Here is a 21,991-nt window from a genome sequence, read left to right as displayed (position 1 = left end):
GAGAAATCTAAATATTTCTGATATAAATAAACGCTTGTAATGTTTCTACAGTGTTCAACACGGGCCGAGGCGGAATAGTAAATTGAAATATTAAAATAGTAGATGTGATAATCTGTAGGTTTGACGAGATATAATTCGGTAATTTTGAAGCCTTGATAATCGTTCCAAAAAGCAACGGCTTTGGTCGATCTCAAGTGGCTGACGAATGACGGATTGAAGGCGGATTGAAAATTGCGTGAAATCAGGCTTTGCCGATCAACAAAGAACAAGAAAGATTTTATGAACTGTAACAGGATATGCACCTCGGGTTTTGGCTGTTTCATTCTTCTCGTATTTTGAAGATGGTTTACAAAATTATAGCACAGGACTCTATTCGGTAATCTGATTTCGCACCAAGTATAAGGTACTAGATCTGCGAAGCCTTGCCGAAAGAGTGGGAAGAGAAATACTCGGTACGTCAATCAGAAGGTAGGATGGACTATACCTGACGGTAACAACTGATCAGCATTCCGATCTGATGATATGCCGTATTGATACATGCATATTGTAACGTTCTTGGACGTTACGGACATAAATATGGATTCGTGAGTTTGATTATCAAGCCAAAATCAAAGGCGTAAATAAATGTCGTGAAAAAGCTTCAATTGCAGGATACGTGTTTCTGGTTTTAAGTCTGACACAAGACTGTTTTTACGAAAATGTTGGTTGACGCAGAAACCTCATTCTTTTGAAAGACATAAGAGGTTTATGAACGTCTTTTATCTATGATGACTACTGGATCATTAAAAAGGGGGCAAAACGGACAATTTCACCCTTTGTAACAATATATATGGGGCATTCCACGTCAAATTAGCAGCCCATGTACCTCACCCCCTTCGATTCTGTTCGTTTTTTAAGTACGACGTTCTCACCAATCCAAAAGGGTCTCGGGAATTTGTTCTGATTTTCTTCAACCACTGGTAAAACTTGCACAAAAAAGCGCGAAACTGATTACGAAAACGCCATTTTCAAAAATCTTTCAAAACAAAATTCACACTGATTCTATTATTCGAAGTGTGATTTTCGAGCAACATACGACAATGAAATCTCAATGTTCGCTAATTTTTTCGCAAGTTTTCAGTTTCTCCATGTGCGGAATTTTACTTGCTTTTTTATTTCGTTATATGTCTCGATCTAAATAGATTGCAGAATTGCAGAATCGAAAATAGAAAAGAGAACACACACCATAGAAGAAAAAAAAACAGCTCCGATGCCGGCATGAAGAAATAGAAAACTTACGAAAAAAATATAATAAATATTGAGATCCCGGTATCTTTTTGTTCGTCTCAACCGATAATCGCGGCTGCGCTCATTACCGACGTGCAATCACCATGACAGTGTCTAACACGCTCTTACCATAAGTTCTTAGATTAATATCGATCCACAGAGTTAGCATCATAGAGTGTAACATTACTGCGTTCATAATTCTTACGCGCCATGCCATCCGTCATCAAGGAAAATCAACTTGTAGCCTCGCAATGCTAAGCAGTGTATATATATATTTTTTTTCACGGTTGAAACGAATATCTTTTCCAACATTGGATAAGATAAGAGATATCAATGAATCTCGTTTCAAGATTTACTGCAGGTATGATTTATGCAGTACATGTGTTAGAGCCGAATACAAACGCACACGGATTTTTGAACACGGTAGCTGATTCCACGATCGAACAGCATGTACCAGTCGACCTAGGTTCACTTCACATCACCCACGACTCTAGCCCGCGTTCGACCTGACGAAGGTGTTGGAGCCAACGTAAGGTCTGAGTGAAAAAATCGATCGGGATTCGATATTGCGAGGACTAATTTTAACACCACGGTGTCCGACTACTCGACAATATGGTGAACACCTTGATTGCATCCTGGCGAAGCTACCCGATGTGGCTGCAATGGGTCGCTTCGATAGCGGGTGAGTAAAAGTGATGGACGAAAAGAAACATTCAGATCGCTAATTGTGGATATTCGTGTTACTCAGTAATGTTCAAGCTGTTCGTTTGCGGGCTCTCCCTCGGTTGGGCCTCGCCCTACACCGCGCAGTTTTTGAGCGGGGATTCACCGTTTCCCGCGACAACCGAGGAAGTGTCCTGGATATCATCCATGTTCCAACTGGGCCGAATACCGGGCGCAATATTGGCAGCAATTGGAGTCCAATACTTGGGAAGCAAAAAAGTGCTGATCGGAAACGGATTGGCATTTTTGATATTCTGGATTTTGTCAATCGCGGCTTACTCTGTGCCCTGGCTCTATGTGACAAGATTCATTTGCGGAGCTGGCACCGAAGCGGTGAATATCTGCTACCCTATTTACCTCGGGGATATTTCTAGCCCCGAAATTCGAGGCACCGTCATGGTCCTGGCGATGAACGGCTTGGCCATAGGTTCCATGGTAGGCTTTACCATAGGGCCCTACGTCTCGATGAGAGTTTACGCTTACGTGGGTCTTGTACCGACCGTCATATTCCTTGCGATGATGCTGTTGCTTCCGGATTCACCGTATTACCTTGCGAGAAAGAAGAAATTTGAGGAAGCAGAGAAATCCATTCTTGCTTACAACCGAAAGGCAGAAGTCGACAAGGAGGTGAAATCGATTAATGCATTCGTCGCCGAAACGCAATCGATGAAATTCAGGGACAGATTGCGGGAGTTGAATTTACCCTGCAACAGAAATGCTACGATGAATTTGGTATGGTTCACCTTCTTTGCCCAATTCACCGGAGCCAACCCCATATCGGTATATCTAGAAACAATCTCGACGAGAGCAATGCTGACGGTGATATCAGCTTCATCGATGCCGCTTGTAACGACAGGTCTAAGCGTTTTAGGCGGGTGGCTGGTAACGCTGTTTGCTGACAAATGGCAACGGACGGTAATGTGGGTTATTTCAAACGGCGGTGTCGGCTTATGCATGACGGCCATGGGACTTCATTTCTATCTTCTGAATATCGGCGTAGCTCCAAATTCGCTGCAATGGTTGTTCATTTTGTCGATGGGAATGTCTGGGCTATTTTACAGTGTGGGAACCACTCCCGTACCTCACATACTACTTGGCGAACTTTTCGGGGCTAGGATACGAACTCTGGCCGTCTGCATCTGCTGCTCGTTCGGAGGCATCTTCGGCTTCCTCTCAATATACATCTACCAATATCTGATCGACATCATGGACGAGGCTTACGTATACTGGATAGTGGCAGTGGTTGCCTTACTCGCCGTGATTTACGGCGTCGTTATGATGCCTCCGACGAAGGGAAAATCTTTGACAGAAATACAGACTGAATTGATAAGGAAATAGTATCCATGCAATGGACAGTAGTTGTTAATTCTACGCCTCCAGGTAACTTCTGCTTTTCTAGATCTCCAATAATCTCTTTTAGACCACTCGAAGTATACACATTAAGTTTGTCGGTAACGTGGCGATTTCTGCACCAATATAAAAACAGAAAATGCATGGTCATCATCTGAAATGAGGCTCTCGTTCAATATCTTCCAGACACTTCATAAAATTACGTACGAGTGATAAATATAATTATCGTAAGACGATCGGTAAAATCCAGACTAGGTATTTTACTGTAGTCGAGCGGCGGTCAAAATAGGCCCCTGAAGAATGGAATAACGTTGGACCAATTTCGACAACGCAATTTTTTTGTATCTGACCTGAGAATAAATTTTAAGCGTTATCGACATTTTTTCAATCTCCACTCAATTGTACAGAAGGCCCGTTATGTTCGCCTTTCCTCTATGTAAATTTGACCACTCCTCGAAATTATTTCTGTCGTAATAATTACTTTATAAAGTTTCGCTCCTTCTCAAATCTTCGAGTGTAAGATTCAATGAAGGTATAGAAGTTTCCACATACCATAAAATTCTGAAATCTCTGAAATGATTTCATAATCAAATCTTTAGTTGTTGATATAATAGTAATGTATTTAAGTCATTCGAATGAATGTAACTTTCAATATGTTCCAAAATGCCGTCAATTGTACGAAAAAATCATTATCACAAAAAATCTTACCGTTGAAGTGAAATGGAAAGAAATATTTTTTGTTGATTTTTTTAGTGGCCGAATGCATTTTTTTTTATTACAAAAACAGTCGTAAGTGGCCATTTTCATTGTGTTAACGACCTTGGCTTTCACGAAATTTACACCTACCGAAAGTTATATCTACTGTATAACTGGAGCTTGGGTATTCGTAGCTCTTATTTTTAGCCATGTACTGGTACCAAATACAAAGGGAAAAACACTCACGGATATTCTGGACGTCCTGCTGGAGAATTAATTATGCGGGACAAGGCGAATGCTTTGAAAGTTTCAGTCAAGCAAGAAACACTGATCTCCAGTTACGATCTGTTATAATGACAAAAAAAAATCGATATTCAAAATATTTACTTTCATCTTCCATGAATTGTTTTAGCAATAATTATCGCAATCGGTTGTTTGCAACAAAGATCCGAAGTACCTTCAACACCATTTAAGCAGTAATTCCTCGTCCACTTATCATGAAAATAAAATATTTCTAACAAAAACATAATCAAAAAATGTATTATGAGCTAACATGTGAACAAAATGATCATCAAGTCTATTTCTATGTTTAATTGAGGAAATTCCAATTCAAATATATGTTTGAGACGAACTCTTTTTTCTCTACCAACCTTTTCCCACCTTGGAAATCGCAAACAGTATTGACTCGCAGTCGGTGTTGGACAGCATCCAATTACTTTTTGTGATCAATTACAGAAAAAATCTATTACAAATTACGATTGTACCGATTTTTGTACTAGGACGTAAAAGTGGGCTTTTCGGTACTCCGCGCATGCGCATTCGCAGACTGACTTGAGCGTCGTAGAAACGGGTACTTTGCGTACGGGAATATGCAGGAAAAAACGCGTAAAACAAGATCGCGTTATATCGATAATAATTGACGCTTGGCATGAGTGGCAGGATACGATGCACAACCTGAGTATAAGCTGCAACTCCGGTTGCTTAAATAAGGCGCGAATCGTTGAGCAGATAAAGAAACTCGTTGTACAATCACGAGCAGTGTTCCTTATTTCAATGCAAAATCTGTTCTTCGTTCAAATTGGAATTCCATCAGCGTTGAAATTACCACTAAGGTATCACAAATAAAACTTCTCGTGATAAGATGTTGCGTGATAAGTGTTTGTCAACGAATTACGTGAAAAACTGGTGCATCGTGCAATGAATTCGAGTTTCCCAAGAAAAAAGTTCCCAAGAAAATTTAGTATTTAGTAAATTTCACAGTTCCTCAAGATTACTTCTATGACGTTAATTACTTTATCCAGTTTCATTTTTCCTCAAAATTTGGAGCGTACAATTCATTGATCCTAAAGAAGTCTCCCCAAACCATCAAATTTCCAATGTGTCGTTACGATCAAGCTTTCAGTTGTCAATATTGCATTAACATGTTCAAGTAATTCAAATAAACATCACCTTTGAAACATTTCAAATCGTCCAACAGAAGTCAGCGTATATTACAAACAGCAAGAAATTTTCGCACATTTCAAACAAAACGTTGTTAATACAACTTTCGTTTTTCGCATTATTGGCTCAAACGTTTACTCTCTCCCGTGAATGTATTATATCGTCATCAGGATAACCTAAATCAAAGAATACACAGTAAAATCTGACTTTGGGTACAATCCTTACCTATCGAATCACCACAGTGAGTGTAGGCAATCATGTGATTATACGGATTTGCCAGACAGATCATGACAGTCGATGTAATCTCATCATACAAAGTCAGAGATCATCGACCGATCGAAACTCTCAACTTCTGATTACGATATTGAATCCGTTAATAATCCGCATTGAATACCTGCACCACTCTCCAATTATCGCCGTCCCACTAATTACCGACGCAGAGTTAAATCAGACCGATAAATCGGCTAAACTAATTTCATTCAATTCAACGCAAACTCGATTTCGATTTTTTTCATTACATTGATAGTAATTAGCACTCCACGCTTATTCATCTGCCGAACGTTTTTCCGCTCGCTGACGTGCGTGATAGACATTTAAAAGATGAACGCGTGAAAATAAAATCAAGTCCAAGATTTTCACCGAGTACAATGTACATATGGGGCATTCCACATCACGTTGATCTGGATCCGACCCTTGATCTCTCGGATTGTTCTGAGTCTCGAAGGCGTTCGGTTTTTTCGCATTTTTCCCAATTGATTTGAAGCCCAATCCGATAGGTCGAGGGTAAGACTCAGGTCAAATATGTAAGTAATGCCTCATGTATAATACATGGAGCATTCCACGCCAATTCGACCTGGGGTTTTACCCTTGACCTCTCAGATTTGGCGCGCGATTTTTTCTATGATTGTTCTCACTTTGAAAGGTACCCTGTTTTTTATACGACTCAATTTGAATTTTCTACAATTTTTAGAAACGATTTTATCGACCGAACAAAATTAAAAATTCGAAATAATTCTCAAAAACCTGTGTCAAGTATCAAAATTTTCAAGCTTGGACCAGGAGTAGGCCGATTTTCCGTTCTTTCTGTTTTCAAGCTTTTTCCGAAAAAAAAGGTTAAAAAAAATTAGAAGCGAAAGTCATTTTACTATGGATGGTTGCTGAAACATTTTTATACGTCACATTGGATATTTGAAAATTTTTCAGATTTTTCCGAACCACTTTACCATTTGCAACTTTTTTTACTGGCAAAATAAAGAAAAAAAAAAAAACAAAGTCACTTCTAAAAATTGTAGTAAAATTCAAATTGAGTCGAAAAAAAACAAAAAAAAAAAAAACCGAGTACCTTTCAAAGTGAGAACAATCGTAGAAAAAATCGCGCACCAAATCTAAGAGGTCAAGGATAAAACCCAGGTCGAATTGGCGTGGAATGCCTCATATACATGTATACGGTGCATTGACTACAAAGTGATAAATTATGAGAAAGAAATTCATGTATTATACAATTAACAGGGATATCGACGGCAGGTAAGGTGGACAAACAAGTCGATAGCTGCACAAGCTTTTCGCTTCTCAATACAGACCGACATCCATTTGTTTAGCCCTTTTTTTTAAGTCAAGTTTAAGTTAATTCACTTCGTTAGTTAATTGCTGATAATTGGCACGTTTAAAACAGTACACACCACATACTGTTGTTGATTCTACTGACGGGAATTGTTGAAAGGCAGAGGGAAGAAAAATAAATATAACCACCGAACGACGAAGTAATACGAAGGAAGGGAAGAAGAGGGCAAAAAAAAAAAAAAAAAGAAAAGAAAAAAAGAAAAAGAAAGAAATTAACTAAATAAGAAAACAACTGCGAGGAAAACAGAAAGTAAATAAACCCCTATAAAAATTAGCCGAAAGTAGGGAGTTAGGCGTAAAAGTTTGTTCTCGAAGGTAAATTCGGGTGAATTCCAATTCAAAGATCATTCGATGGGATAAAGTTTTTCTCTCTCGTTCCCGAATCGATTATATATACTCCCCAGGTTATTAGATCATACGCCTATAGTAGCTATACATTATATAATAAATTGACGTCTTATATCGCTTTAGAGACTTAAACGTAGTTTGTGAAACGAAGAAAATCAAGTTCCTTCGAACAGACAGATTTCGTTAAACGATTCCAGTCAGCCACTCAAAGAAACATTTCATTTCTGCGCAGCGCCAATTCCGTGACCTTTTTGCATAATTTCCGCAATTTGTTGAATTAAAATCGCTCGACAAGCAAACTACGATGAAAAAAACTTCCGCGCCACAGCCAACATTTCAAATAGTAGTTAAAAATCGTCGTAAAAAAAATATACCTATCTCGTGGTTTTTAAATAAATGTCACACACTGACCGGCTTTTGCATATGTCAGCCGATATACCGAAATTCGAGACGATGAAGATACTTCAACAGATGCTGCCTTCAAAAGTTTCAGCGCATCGAGCGCTCGAAATGTGCAGTAAAATACCGATAACAACTATCTTTGCTTTAATGTTGAAATGAACGCAAAGGCAGTTGACTAAATTCAAGTTACAGGATCTAAGATTCGGGGAAGAAGAATTTTTATTAAAAAAAAAACAAAAGTAAAATTAAAAAAAAAATATCGACACTTAAAAATCTTTTGTTATTTCTTTGTAGATTTGTTTCTTTTCGAATCGTGCAATGATAAAAGTTACGTAACGGACGATTCGCGAGCATTTGTTGAATCCGGATTTGTTAACAACGCGCAAGTCACAAAGTATTAAAAGAGTCTCGTGGCAAAGGAATAATCAATGATGAAACTTAAAGAGTTGTTAACAAAGGTTGCAGGTGATTGCCAGCATTGTGAGAACTGGTAAATTGCTAATGATAAAATTAAAACTGGATGAGATGGATCAAAGGAAAATTTTCACCCCTTCTGTATAATATCGTTGTACATATTTTAAAGCCGCAAATTTTCAGGCTTTCGTTATTACTTGTAAAAGAGAGGCGATGAAAAATTTCTTTTCGCCCTTTTTCTCCGTTTCATTGTTAATTTCAGCATTGCATTATTCATTGTAAATTACAACACTCGAAAATGTTCGGGCATTGATTTTTTATAAAAAGGATACAAAAATTTTCCGACTTCACTCGTCAGTTATCACGATTCTCTGATGAATTCTAATAAGCAAATCCGGTATTTTAAAGGGAGATAAAACGCAACGTCGGTGAAATCGGGAAAACCGAATACAGAGAAACAAATTTAACAACATCGAAGTGATTATAATGTCGGTCGTAAAATCTTATCGCTTTCAAGACTTTGAGTTTAATTCGGACTTTCGGAAAGTTTCAAATCCGGGTAAAATTAACCCTCCTGCAAAAATACTGCTTCAAATAAATACGGAGCATCGTCAAACGAAGGAGGTTTGCAACTTTCGTCAAAGCTACGAACGAGAGTAAGACAAAAAAAAAAAGAAAAGAAAAAAAAAACACAAACCGAAACAAGTGGGGGAAAAAAGTTGTCAAATTAACTTTAGGATATACAGAATTATCTCAAACCCAGTGAATTGTGGTTCAAGTAATCTAATAAGAAACCAAGAATAACAACTTCAGGACTTGTCGTCCAACTCTAATTACGGTTAAAAAAAATAGAAAAACAAATGGTCGTAACCTAATTAGTTTTCCCGTCGACGTATAATTGCTGCGATAAACGCGAAGGAATATCGACTCGCTTAAAATTTCTAGAAAAAGAAAAAAAGAAAATGAAAAGTCACCTTGATCTAAACATGGGCCGACGTGAAATCGTAGAGATTTTTCCAATAAATAATCGATATCGATAATAAATCGCTAAATGCCTCGGCATAGACGCATATTTGCAAATGAACACGTGCTTTGGTTGTCGATAACTGGAAAACGATTTTTCTTCAGATTTAAAACAAAAATTTTCTCGTAAACTTCTTACCGTTAAAATTAACCAGACAGACTTGGATTTTTTCAAGAATTTCGACAAAATCTTCGTCAATGATTGATTTTAAAAATATGTGTTAGACGAATAAAAATACAGCATGAATATCTGGCCGCTCTGCGAACGCAAATTATGATCAGATTTTGGTCGGGCAGAAAACCTTGAATTGCGATTACCATAGGAGATCAGGATTTCATTGAATTATTCAAAAGTCACCACCACGGTCAGATTTACAATTAGGTACCCGTGAAAGTAGGATGAGGTATTCAATTTTCAAACGCCTGACTCATACAATACAGATAATAATTATCATACACGAATTAAAGTGACGGATTAACTAATACATGAAGAGAGAGTGAGAGAGAGAGAGAGAAACCGAGTGAAGAAAATAAGGAAATATAAATTATAAATTAAACATAATTATTCGGAGTGAATTGTTTATTGATAATTTATAAGAATACTCGTAATACCAATTAAACTATTGTTTTCTCTCTCTCTCTCTCTCTCTCTCTCTCTCTCTCAGAATTCATCCATATCGAAAAATCTATTTCGCTTTTTCTTCTTTACTAGGTTTTTTTTTCTACCTATTTCATGTTTTATTTTTCCACCTACAACCGTTTCCAATTCTAAATATTAAATAATAACCACATTCTAAAAACACACATACACACACGGCGAGAGATGTAAAGGAGTGAAATAAAACGCTGTAAATTTATTTCACCAATCAATTGTACTTAGGATTACAATAATAATAATTGATTCGTCCTTGGTATCAACTTGGTTAATTTCGGTAAGCTTTAATTACGTCGCGGATTATTACGCGACTCAAGAGTGGATAGAAAGAAAAAGTAAGGTAGGACAGAAATCATTCGCGGTATTTCCAAGTAATTTACAAGCAGGCGTTCAAAACATGTTCCATATTATTAAAGACCCTGCACCCGGCGTTTAATTAGCGCAAACTGTTTTTGGGTGTGTGGCTATTAAGGTTGAGATACAGACGGGGGAAAAAAAGGAGGAAGGAAAGAAGGGGGGGGGGGGTGGGGGTGGAAGGGAAGAAGGAAAAATTGCTGAGCCTTCACCGTATTATCCCAATGGCGAGAGAAAAACCCCAAAAAAGCAAAAAAGCAAAAAAAAAAAAAAAACGAGGTAAAATGAAAACGATTTATTGCTGTAAGAAGTTGTGCGAAACTACACGAACTGTATAAACGAATCCGGGGTGAGAATTCAACGGCATGTGTCAAAGTAAACAATAAGTCTGTATGTGTAATGGTTTTTTTTTTTTTATTTTATTGCAGAAGAATGAAGCAACGGGTGGCCGTGGCTCTGGCCGCTGTTTGGTTAGCTTCGATTGTCGGGGCGTCGGTTCCTTCGGGAGAAACAACCACCTTTTCCAACCCCCGCTCTTCTGGCCCCTCGCCCGATCAATACACCCCGTCACACCGTAACCCCCGCAGCTACCAACAGGACGAGGAATACCGCCAGGACTGGATGAACGATGAACCACCAAGGATAAGAGTCCCGGATCGCGGGGAGAAATTTACCCCCGTCAAAGATTTACGGAGGCCAGGAGGATCGTCGCCCGAATCGGACGGCAGATACGGTTTGTACATGTTTTCACTTCTTTTCTCTTTCTCTCTCTCTCTTTCTCACTTTATTTTCCTCTTCTCAGTTTTTTCGGATATCCAAAAATCGATGCGTTTTGGTAATTTTCTTTTTAGAAAATGTTACGGAATTGAGAGTGGAAAGGCTTATCGATACCGATGTTTTCACTGATTGTGAGAAAAATTTTTAGTTCCGGTTACCGCTCAGTCTTTAACTCTTTTTATGTTTTACCAGAATCGAAAAATATAGTTCTAAGTACAAAATGACAATTAGTTTTGTAGCTGTTACCGGAAAGTCTTAATATCCGTTACTATTCTATCTCATTACGATCACTGTTGCTAGATTTTCTTGCGACTGTTGCGAAAATTTAACGCTCGTGCAACGATAAATTGACGTTAAAGCCTTGTTTAACTAAAAAAGTAGAGTAAACCTCACAAACTGATTTTGCGTTGCAATAACCAAAAAAGGATCGACAATAGCGGAAAATGGTTACGCGTACCTCGTTTTTCGTAATTCCAACGATATTCAAACAGTGTTTTAAGCGATACATGTTTTACTGAATTTTTCTAGTTGCTGCAAGAAATGAAATTTTTCTCAGCGTTATTTCAGAAATATGTAAAATGGTTCGAAATTTAGCAGATCTTATTCGAAGAATTATTTTCAACGAAGTCACTGCAACACTTTCACACTTAGACGTATTGGCATCCTCAAATATGTATTGATTGTTATCAACAAACGGCGATAGTGATTCAAGTGGTTAGAAAACACGTGAAAAGAAGACGACATGTTTCAGTGAATTTGTTGAAAATAATATTTTGGATAAAATAAACCATCGTGAAGTGAAATCGAAGTAAATTAGATTTTTAACGATATTTTAGAGCGATTTGAAGAAACGAAACATCGCAATCCGAGTTTTATTTTTTGTTTATAATTCCAATATTTCATATTTTCGTATCTTCCAAAATATCTTCGCAGCTCAACGGTTATATTCATTGAATAATCACTCACTATACGACAATCTCGTAATAAAATTATTAAAACTTACAGAATTTTGAGAAACGATGATTAGACTGAATTGCGAACTCTAAGCTTTGTTTTACTCGTATTTGTTTAAACATTTTCGACCTAATTTTTTTACTCTAATTCCACACATTCCCCAAAATGCAAAGTTGTCACGTCCTCTTCAAACAACATCAAACTGAAAGATTTTAATTCTGTATGCCTAAAATTAAAAAAATTTACCACAAATTTTTCCCCTGACTTTATTCCGAGTTTGACCGGTTCAAAATTCTCTGCAGCAGGTATCCTCTGAGAATTTTCCATGGCTGATTTTAAAACTTAACTCACAGATCACGTCGTCGTCGTACTGAAACCGGTCGACGTCCGAACCGAAAATACATAGAACATTTTTCACACTTCATCCACCGACCCCAATCCTCTCGCATTTACTTCTGGATATCGAGTGTACCATTGTGTTGATTGTGAAAATCTTCTCCCCACTCTCTCTCTCTCTCTCTCTTTTCTTTTTCCAATTCTAACTTTTCCCTCCAATGCATCCCTCAGGATTCATCTGTTCGGGCGCATGCATCGACCTGAACGTCTGTACGCGGACGTTTGAGAGAAGTGGAAACTTGCATGAAATATATAATATACGTATAGGTATACTTCCAACGGTAGACAAGGAAAAGTTTGGTACGCACGAATGTCCTAAATTCAATTCTCGTAGATGAAAGAATATCGCATGTAACATTTTCGATTCAAGCTTTGCAACAATACGAGTAGAGTAGAAACGTTAAAGAACTTTTCCCCTCGTCAAAATATTGTAAAACATGACTGTAACAACGACCGTCCGATAATTTCAATCGAAAAATCACTTTCCAGGAATCATGGAGCGAAGATTATTCGAAATCTTTGGAAACTCCGAGGAACGGAATCCATCCAAATTGGAAGACATCGAAAAAGACGATGAATTGGACAACGCGGAAGCGATGCGACTGTCGAGTATCAAGGTGGCGTTTGACGAGCCGATAGTTTCGGACGAATCGGAGGAAGATTGGGAAGGCGAAGAGCTGGAAGACGAGACCATGCATCAGGATGATTTCCTGGCCGACGATCCGTTCGAGGATGAGGGTCCAGGTTCGGTTGAGGTGTACAAGCTGGACTTGTCCAGAGAGAGGCCATCGCTTGGCGTTCAGACACAACCGCGAAAGACGAACGTGAGGTACAAGAGTAAAGTGCCAAAAAAGGTTGGAGCTTACGACCAGATGATTTTTAAAACGAAATCCAGCGAAGCGTCGGAGTCGAAGAGCACAAACCACGTTTCAAAATCGGCAAAACTTGACGAGTTTTCAGCATCGTCGAGGTCATTGAAGGACAGAATCTTCGGGGTTGGAGGCGTTCCGGAGCTCCAAGTTGGCTGCGAGGGTACCGAAGTATCTCAACGACAGAAGAGGTCGGATTTCGAGGATACGAATAAGCCGGTAATGCCCACTGTTCCGCTGTTAATCGAACCGGACTATGACTCCGACGAGTACCTGGACCTGACAAACGACGCCGGAAAAGTTGCGTATCTTCAAAAAATAGCCACGAGCGGATATTCGGGACGAGGTGACATGGACCCAAGGATTAAATCTCCGGGAGAATTGGAGGCTAAGAGATTACTGAGAAAAGACAATTTTCCAACGCGCGGTGACTTGGGAACATCGGCGAATCCGAACGTTACGGAGATGCTGGGATCGAGGACGTATCCACACCGGCGTCAGGTGTCATTTGTGGAGGAAGAAAAGTTTGAAACGAAGACGAGAAGCAAGCGAAGTGAGCCCTGGGGTTACAGTGAGGAGGAAAAACCTTTAGGGTATAAGAAAAAACACCGTCATAACAAGCAGTGGTGCAAACGTAACAAAAACGATCCAAGATGCAAATGGGGAAGGAATAAGGGAAAAATAGTAGGCAGGATCATCCGCAAAAACGGCAAGCCCAACGATAAGATACCAAGAAAATTTCGAGGGAAAAATGGCAATTTATTGCGGAAACTGGATATGAAAGGACGGCGAAGAACGTTCGAAAACATCACGGATCGCAGGAGGCAACATTCGTTGCAGCTACAGCATGATCGACCCGATGGGTCGCCAAGGGATGACGTGAATCAAAAATATCTGGACAAGTTCCTAAAACAAATGACTCCTAAAGTACGGCCCGATATCAACGAACTGTCGAATGGAGAAGGCAAGGATAACAGCCCGCGTGAGTTATTTTTGTTGCCGAACCTGGATTCGAAAGGACGACAAAGAAACCCTAAAAACATCACGGATCGCAGGAGGCAACATTCGTTGCAGCTACAACATGATCAACCCGATGAGTCGCCAAAGGATGACGTGAATCAAAAATATCTGGACAAGTTCCTAAAACAAATGACTCCCAAAGTACGGCCCGATATCAACGAACTGTCGAATGGAGAAGGCAAGGATAACAATCCGCGTGAGATACGCTTGCCTAACAAGACCATCGGGTATGTAAAAATCATTGAAATTAGAAATTGGTTATTAGGGTAGTTACACTTTCTTAAATATCCTTGTTCAAGATACTTGAAGATCGTATGAGATCTGTAAAATCACCAATGAACAAACAGTTTTGGTGTCCGTGCACGAACGTTTACGACCTACTGACTAAGCAGACGATTTAAAACACTTGAAAAAAACATTAAACATCAGAGATCGAAAAGTTGAAAAATTGAAATGAGAATATTTATTTATAATTATTCCTAGTTGCTATCATACAATCGGTATTACAATGATCAATAGCGATACTTATTTTTTTTTTTTTCAAATATTACTTTAACCCTTGTTGGACATACTTCTGGCTACGATTATGACACACTGGGTCAATTTAACCTGGACGCTGCTTCATTCGCCTGTCACGAAGAACCCTTTATTTGATTTTTAGTTTAAAAATTCAAGAATATACTCTAAACATTTCTTAATATGTCTACAAAATTGAAATTCCGAAAATATAAGGTTCAATTGTTTAAATAATTATTGAAACTTTTCAACTATGGATAAGTGAACATTCAATGAATAACACGGCTCTACAAAAAAATTTTTGTTCTTCGTCCTAAAGTTTCTTTTATGATTTTCTGGTTAATTATGAACAAAAACGAAAAGAAAATACCTTTTTTTGGTACAAAGTTTGCTTTTGTAATAGTTATAGTAAAAATACTCATTTTTGATTATTGTTTTAAATATTAATTATTTTAAATACATCAAAAAATACCGCGCGATCAGAGTTGGGTTTTAACGTTCAAACAGTACTTCTAGATGGCACTCGAGTGATAAACAACGATCAGGTGTTTTGTAGAAATCCAGAATAACTGAAAATGTTCTCATTAAAAGTACATATGCTGCATGCTCATTTAGATAAATTTAAAACCAACATGGGAGCGTATTCAGAAGAGCAAGGAGAACGTTTTCATCGGGACATTTTGAGCTTCGAACAACGTCGTCAAGGCCAATACAATGAAAACATGATCGGAGACTATATTTGGGGTTTATTGAGAGAAAGTACTTACGGACATAAAGGAAAAAGTAAAAGCGTGCACTTTTAAATTATCTTCTACTTTTTTGTAACTTATTTTGATAGTAAAACTTAATAAAAATAATAAAAATGTTTATTTAAATGGTTTCATCTTTAATTGATAATTAAAACCACAGATTTTGAAAAATATCGTTCAATCGGTCTCCTAAGTACAAAAGCAAACTTTTTCATGCTATATATTTTTTTTTCGTCTAATTACGAACTAAAGAATCGAAATCTAATACTTTGAAGTCTAGGTAAAATTTTGTGTTGATTCGTGTAATCCGTCCGGGTCAACATGATACGAGGTGTCGACAAAGGGCCAAGAATACGCATCTATCATCCGATTGTGAGTTTTGGTGAAACCTGTTACATCTCAACCGTTGAACGGTAACAAACATCAACAACTTCCACGGTCAGACTTGAGTTTTCAAACTGTCAACATTTGTTTGGAGTCTATTTTCACACAACACAATAGCCAACATTTGAAACTAACTTTGTCTATTTACGTAGAACTCTATTATCACTCAAGACACGAAATACGTTTCTTAATATTATATACTGGGACGCTGTTCTCTCAAGAACATTTTAAACTCACGGTTTGTGACTTGTTATATAAAAACATACAAATTTCTTGTGCCATTTCTATAGAAAAAACGCAATTACGAATTACTTGTTTTACAATTAGGCAAGAATTTTGATTATTTCTTAACGCGTACGGAGATCCGTGGCATTTTTATCCATTGGTAGGTTTTGCCGACCATTTTCATCATCGCTGGAATGACATATTCAATGGCTTGTATAGACTTGGAACGAAAGCTTGGAATGGATATGATCCAACGTATGTTTCAATCGGTTTACTTCCTTCCTTACTTACTCTCAGATACCCGATTGCGGAATTTTATAATTTGCCAAACAAAAGACGTGAAGATTCAGCCTTCGGTCACGTTCAAAAAATGATCGATAGCCGATACGTAGCGAGGCCTGACCCTAGTTTAGTTCGCATCAACGCCCTCTATAGGTGTTGAAAAAGTATGGAATTTTTTACGGAAACTGATTACTAGAACCTGACCGTACACGGCGACTACTCGGCGACGATTTGTCAACGTCGACTAACGTTGGTCCCCTTCGTCCGTTTGGACAGGGTTCGAATTCGGTTGATTCAAGTAAAATCGAACACCCTGCCGCCGTGAACTTGGAACCAACAGTCGCTCGAACTAGCCAAACCAACACCGCAATTTCAGATAAAGTAGGGAGAGAATTGAAGAACGTTATTCGTGTTCGGAAATCGATAGCGGTAAATATTTTGATAGACGGTGTAACCTTTTATCGGTAAAAAACATTCTTTCCAAGCTTGATAATAATGTCGTCGAGTTAAGTTTGATGAAAGAGTACTTAGCGAGGATGGGATGAACGAGAGCGTGAAAAGCTCCGAACAATCCGGTATCTCCTGGCTTCTTTTACGCCCATTCAAAAAACTGCGTGATCTACGTACACTGAGAGAAATTTTTACTTCCGGTTACCGCTCAGTCCTCGACTATTTTCATTTTTTAACACAGTCGAAAAATATCGTTCTAGGTAGAAAATGAAAATTAGTTTTCCAGCTGTTACCGGAAAGCCTGGTATCCGTTACTATTCTTTCTCATAACGATCACTGTTGCTATATTTTCTTGCAACTGTTGCGAAAATTGAACGCTCGTGCAAGAATAAATTGACCTTAAAGCCTTGTTTGTCTAAAAAAGTAGAGTAAACCTCACAAACTGATTTTGCGTTGCAATAACCAAAAAAGGATCGACGATAGCGCAAAATGGTTAGGCGCACCTCGTTTTTCCTAACTCCAACAATATTCAAACAGTTTTTTCAACGATACCTGTTTTACTCAATATTTTCAGCTACTGTAACAAATGAAATTTTTCTCATTGTACATCACAGTTCTAGGTGTTCACGACGAGCTGTAATTTTCTGGTTAACAAGACCGTGCTGTGATTCTGCAAAGTAGAAAGCAGCTTGTCCGTTAAAATTGTCACGGACAGAAGGTTTACGACTCGTTCGTACCTGTCGTTTACAAACGCTTCGAAATTTTCACGTCGGAACGACCCTGTACTTTACACACATTCGAACAACGATTAAAAAAAAGATGTGAAACCGATTTTTATTGTCATTGTTTTCCGTAAATTTTCAACCGGCAATACCCTTATCAATGTATTTCGATATTTAAAAACGAGATAAAAGTTGAAGGCACTGTTTTAACGTATTTGTAAGTCATTACAAAACTTGTGAAAGAAAACCGCATCAGCATTCACACTTTTTTCACAACACAGATTATATGAAACAATCTATAACAGTTACAGGGTTGCGTGATTGATCGATCGATGGATCGTGTACTTCGATTAATTGATTTCGGTTTAATCCAACAAATGATGAATTGAAAGGACCGATCATTCGGTCGACCGAATATACATACATGCCTTAGCATGTGTGACTATTCTTCAGATTCGTACAAGGTGGACTGAAGATTTGAAAAAAAAAATTTATTTACAGGAAGTTAGAACCAGGCAAAGGCAAACCAGTTCCCGTGGAAACAGATCTGGTGAGACTATCATACTGGAAGACACTGCCAACGAAAGCCGTTATCAAGATTTTCGATGAAAAGAGAAATGTAATTCGAACGGAAACTCCACCAGTTATAGCCAACCGGTACAATCCAAAGGACTTCAGGGTTAGTTATGAACCCACAAGGTACATGATAATGTTCAGTGTTTTTTTTTCTTTTTTTTTTTTACGTAAATAAAAACCATTATGGATCCTATAAGATTTTCATTTCGCCAAATAACTTGAATGTCTACAAGCACGGCTCGTTCGATTTTGCCTCAAAAGATCCAATCACTACCAGTAAAGCCAAATAAATTAACCAACCAAATCACTAACGTATTATATATCAACAAAAGTCTATGCTTGACACTTGAGAACTATGTGAAAATATTTCAAATTAAATACAATAGTCAGCAATATTTCTAACTGTAACAAATTTTCTTAAGGATATATCAGATATTGGTTACACATTCCAGTTAAAAGAGCGTCAAAACGATTTAACAGAGATTTCGAATCATAATTTGACTGAAGCTACTGCAACTTCCAATCGGAATTATCAAGAAAATAGAATCTCTCCAAGGTAGAGGAAAATGAAAACGGTTAATTTTGATAGAGATTATACAGTAAATAATAGACTTGAGGGAGGCTAAATTATTATCCATCGACGTTTTTTATTGCCACAATCAATTAATAATAGCTCATTTTGATAATATGGCAAAATGAATATATTTTGAAATAAAGGATTAGTTATTATTGCATACAGTCAACGAAGTGAGTTACGATTTATATTTTTTTTAAAGTTGGCACAACAGTTACGAAATTTCAAAAAATGTCAACAAGTGATATACTCGAATGCGAATTCGTTTTTTTTTTTTTTTTTTCGTTTCTCCATATTATGGGGACATTGTTCAGACCTAATTCGACTTGATAAAACATCGTTTCGTAAAATTCTGTTTTACGCGTTCCTTACTGCGTGTTTTTCGTAATCAAAGCATATATAACGTTTCTATAACGGTATAATGAGTCTGCGACTGCGCATGCGCAAAGTACTGAAAAGAGTACTTTTACAGTTGCGCGCATGCGCTGTCGCGAAATAATCTAACATTACGCAATCCTAACCTCAATTTTGTCGGCTTTTTGTTGCCAAGTAAAAAAAAAAAAAAAAAAAACGCGTAACACGCTCTCGTTACATAAAAAATCGTTGGCAACAAAGAGGCGGCGGTCTTTTCGCCTTGCTTATTTTCAATAAATCTTCATTTTCGACTTCACCTACGAGTCACATCGCAAACTTACGCTCCGCCCGAAAAGACCGAGTCTCCCTCCTTGTTTCACAACACACTATTTGTTTGAATATTGTACTTTGTAACCACCGACACGAAAAATTGATACTCAGCGTTTAATTTCGTTAATTCCAGGGTTTAGAGCCGGCAGAGAGTGGCCCATCAGTTCCAGGCTTTCCGGTACCAAATCAAAGTTCTGACCTAATACCAGGGCCACCCGGTTGCGCACTGGCGATAACAAATTGCTGCGGCAAGAAACGATTGACTAATTGTTTAGAGGGCTACGACTGTATCGGCGCTCATTGGGACTATGAATTATGTAGCGCCGAAAGAAAATCGGCTGCATTGGCCGAGATTAACACTTACTACCAGAATCTGAAGTCTTAGCCAACTGCATAGAATCAAACTTCGATTCTAATTTCATATTTTCAAAATTTTCCCGCCGTTTTCTAGTACAGTATATGTATATTTAATATTTTCATCGCTCGTGAGATCTGAACATAATCGATATCGAAATGAAGTTTCACGATGAAAAAAAATTGTAGAATTAGGTGGACAACTTACAGCAGCACCGATTGTGATAAGCAAAATTACAATTAACAGTCTCTTCTCGGATATGAATCGTCACGATATTTCAATATCCGTATAAGATAAAAGAGTTGAAGCAAAAAAAAAAATGATTACTAAATAAACGTATTCATAAATTACAAATTTTTTTTTTTTTTTTTTCTCCATCATATATAAATTAATCTTTGCAACGTTTGAATTTTGTACGCAATAGTTTCTCTTGCATTGAAAAGAAAAATAGAACAATCTTCTTTAAATCAGAGTTTCAAGTTTTTCAACTACCGGTAACTTACCCTTAATAATATTAACCTTAAGAAATATAAATAATCTGATCGTATTACGCAAATTTTGGTAAGTCCATCCTGTCGAAAAAAAGAGAAAAAAAAAAAAAAAGATAAGAACCTAAACTAACGATTGGAAATGATCGAGCTCGTACCATGACTTTTTTTCTCCAACTTCCGACTTGTAGCTGAATTTAACAGAACGAGGCGCGAGGAATATTTAAGAAAATAGATCGCATTTTATAAAGGTGCTAGTTTCGTTCCATTCTCGACAGATTCCTAATACTATAATTTATGTGTATCTCCTGCACAATATCATTTCATATATAATATTTTTTCTCTATATATATATATATATATATACTGGATGTGTTATTAAACGTAACGTAAAATAGAACGTACATATTATTTGATTGCTATTTCCGCACGTATAAATAAGTGAAATATTACCTGCAGGTATTTTAATTTTGAACAATGAAATTTCATAAATCGTAAGCATTAATTCTACTTCACAGATACATATATATATGTATATAAGTCAAATAAACTGGTTGTAAGTTTACACGGTTTTAGCAACTCCCTAAATTCGCTATTGCATAATCGAGCCTGTCATGTTCGGAATTGTGCATGTTCGTTTCTAAGACAAATAATAAAAAATTGTATATTTTTTTTTTTCAACCGCCGTATTGAACAAAGAGAAAAAAAATAAGAAAATTCCTAACAATCAACCTGTGTACATATTTATATAAAGTGACATTATTTCGGCTTCGCAAGAGTGCCGATTTCATGTTACATACAACGTAACATTAGAATTAATTGACAAGGAATGAACTGTATAATTCAATGAAAATATAAGATCGCAATATCTAGCAAAATATATTGAGACCCCGATTAACCGTATTAAAAAAGGAAGTTGAATAATAGAAATGCTTATATATATATATATAATATGTATAATTAACGATTAATTATTATACAAAATCATTTACAACTTACTATTTAGTATACAAATAATGTTGCAAATTACATTGAAATAAATGATAATGTAAAATAAAATATACGTCATTATCGTAACGCATCGTAATCATTTTCTTCGCGACTAACTCGTCAATTATTATTCGCATCTCTATAACAATAATAAGAGAGATTAAAAAAAAATCAAGTATCAACACTTGCGATTATCTTTCACGCACGTGCGCACAAAGTGCTAAAAAACTGAATAACTTCCTGCAACAGCAGATTATCGTTGCAATTGTGCTCGAGTATAATAATATACCTACTTTTTGAGAAAAAGTTTTTACCCACTTTCTCAATACACTTGCATAATCGTTGCGTATAAATTTAGAAACGAAGTTCGGCAGATGTAAAAAAATAAATTATTAAAAAGTTACGCCATTCGTGACAACCGACGTTGATTCGAAATTTTAAGATTTGGGAATACACGTGACAAATTTTTTAACCGTTTGATTCACGCTTTTTTTTTTTTTTTGCAGTCTTCAATTTATTAAACTCCTTTTCTGGTAACAACTGCCGAGTATTTTGGCTCCATATAGTCCTTGAAATATTTCTAAGTTTAAAAAGAATGTAAAGTTTATTTATTTACTTACTTGCTGCAAAAATAGATCGTGTAAACAAATTGACGACATTCGTACTTTGAAACGAAAAAAAGCATTTTC

At 37.1% G+C, this 21,991-nt stretch overlaps 3 protein-coding genes across 7 annotated transcripts in view; 2 read left to right on the top strand and 1 right to left on the bottom strand.

Moving 5' to 3' along the window:
• The window catches only part of LOC124303779 (uncharacterized), a 64,849-nt gene extending 44,350 nt beyond the window's left edge, over positions 1–20,499 (top strand). Inside the window, exons 3-7 of one of the 3 annotated variants that reach the window (XM_046761416.1) lie at positions 10,720–11,024; positions 12,908–14,094; positions 14,329–14,534; positions 18,137–18,314; positions 19,603–20,499. In XM_046761416.1, the coding sequence (XP_046617372.1) occupies positions 10,720–11,024; positions 12,908–14,094; positions 14,329–14,534; positions 18,137–18,314; positions 19,603–19,854 (2,128 nt within the window). In that variant the 3' untranslated portion in view covers positions 19,855–20,499. Of the gene's footprint in view, positions 1–10,719; positions 11,025–12,907; positions 14,275–14,328; positions 14,535–18,136; positions 18,335–19,602 lie in introns of all 3 variants that reach the window. The other 2 variants (XM_046761417.1, XM_046761418.1) reach the window with 2 other exon arrangements.
• LOC124303796 (uncharacterized) overlaps positions 1–21,991 on the bottom strand; it is a 119,510-nt gene that overhangs the window by 80,077 nt on the left and 17,442 nt on the right. The window lies entirely within an intron of this gene.
• LOC124303788 (facilitated trehalose transporter Tret1-like) lies at positions 1,728–4,666 on the top strand. The gene is made up of 2 exons (XM_046761450.1): positions 1,728–1,948; positions 2,015–4,666. The coding sequence occupies exons 1-2, from the start codon at positions 1,879–1,881 to the stop codon at positions 3,325–3,327; spliced, it is 1,383 nt and encodes a 460-aa protein (XP_046617406.1). The 5' UTR covers positions 1,728–1,878; the 3' UTR covers positions 3,328–4,666.

Source organism: Neodiprion virginianus, chromosome 4, assembly GCF_021901495.1.
Source record: "Neodiprion virginianus isolate iyNeoVirg1 chromosome 4, iyNeoVirg1.1, whole genome shotgun sequence".
Classification (NCBI taxonomy): Eukaryota; Metazoa; Arthropoda; class Insecta; order Hymenoptera; family Diprionidae; genus Neodiprion; species Neodiprion virginianus.
Note: the sequence above shows the minus strand (reverse complement) of the source record. Positions and strands in the feature narration are given on the sequence as shown.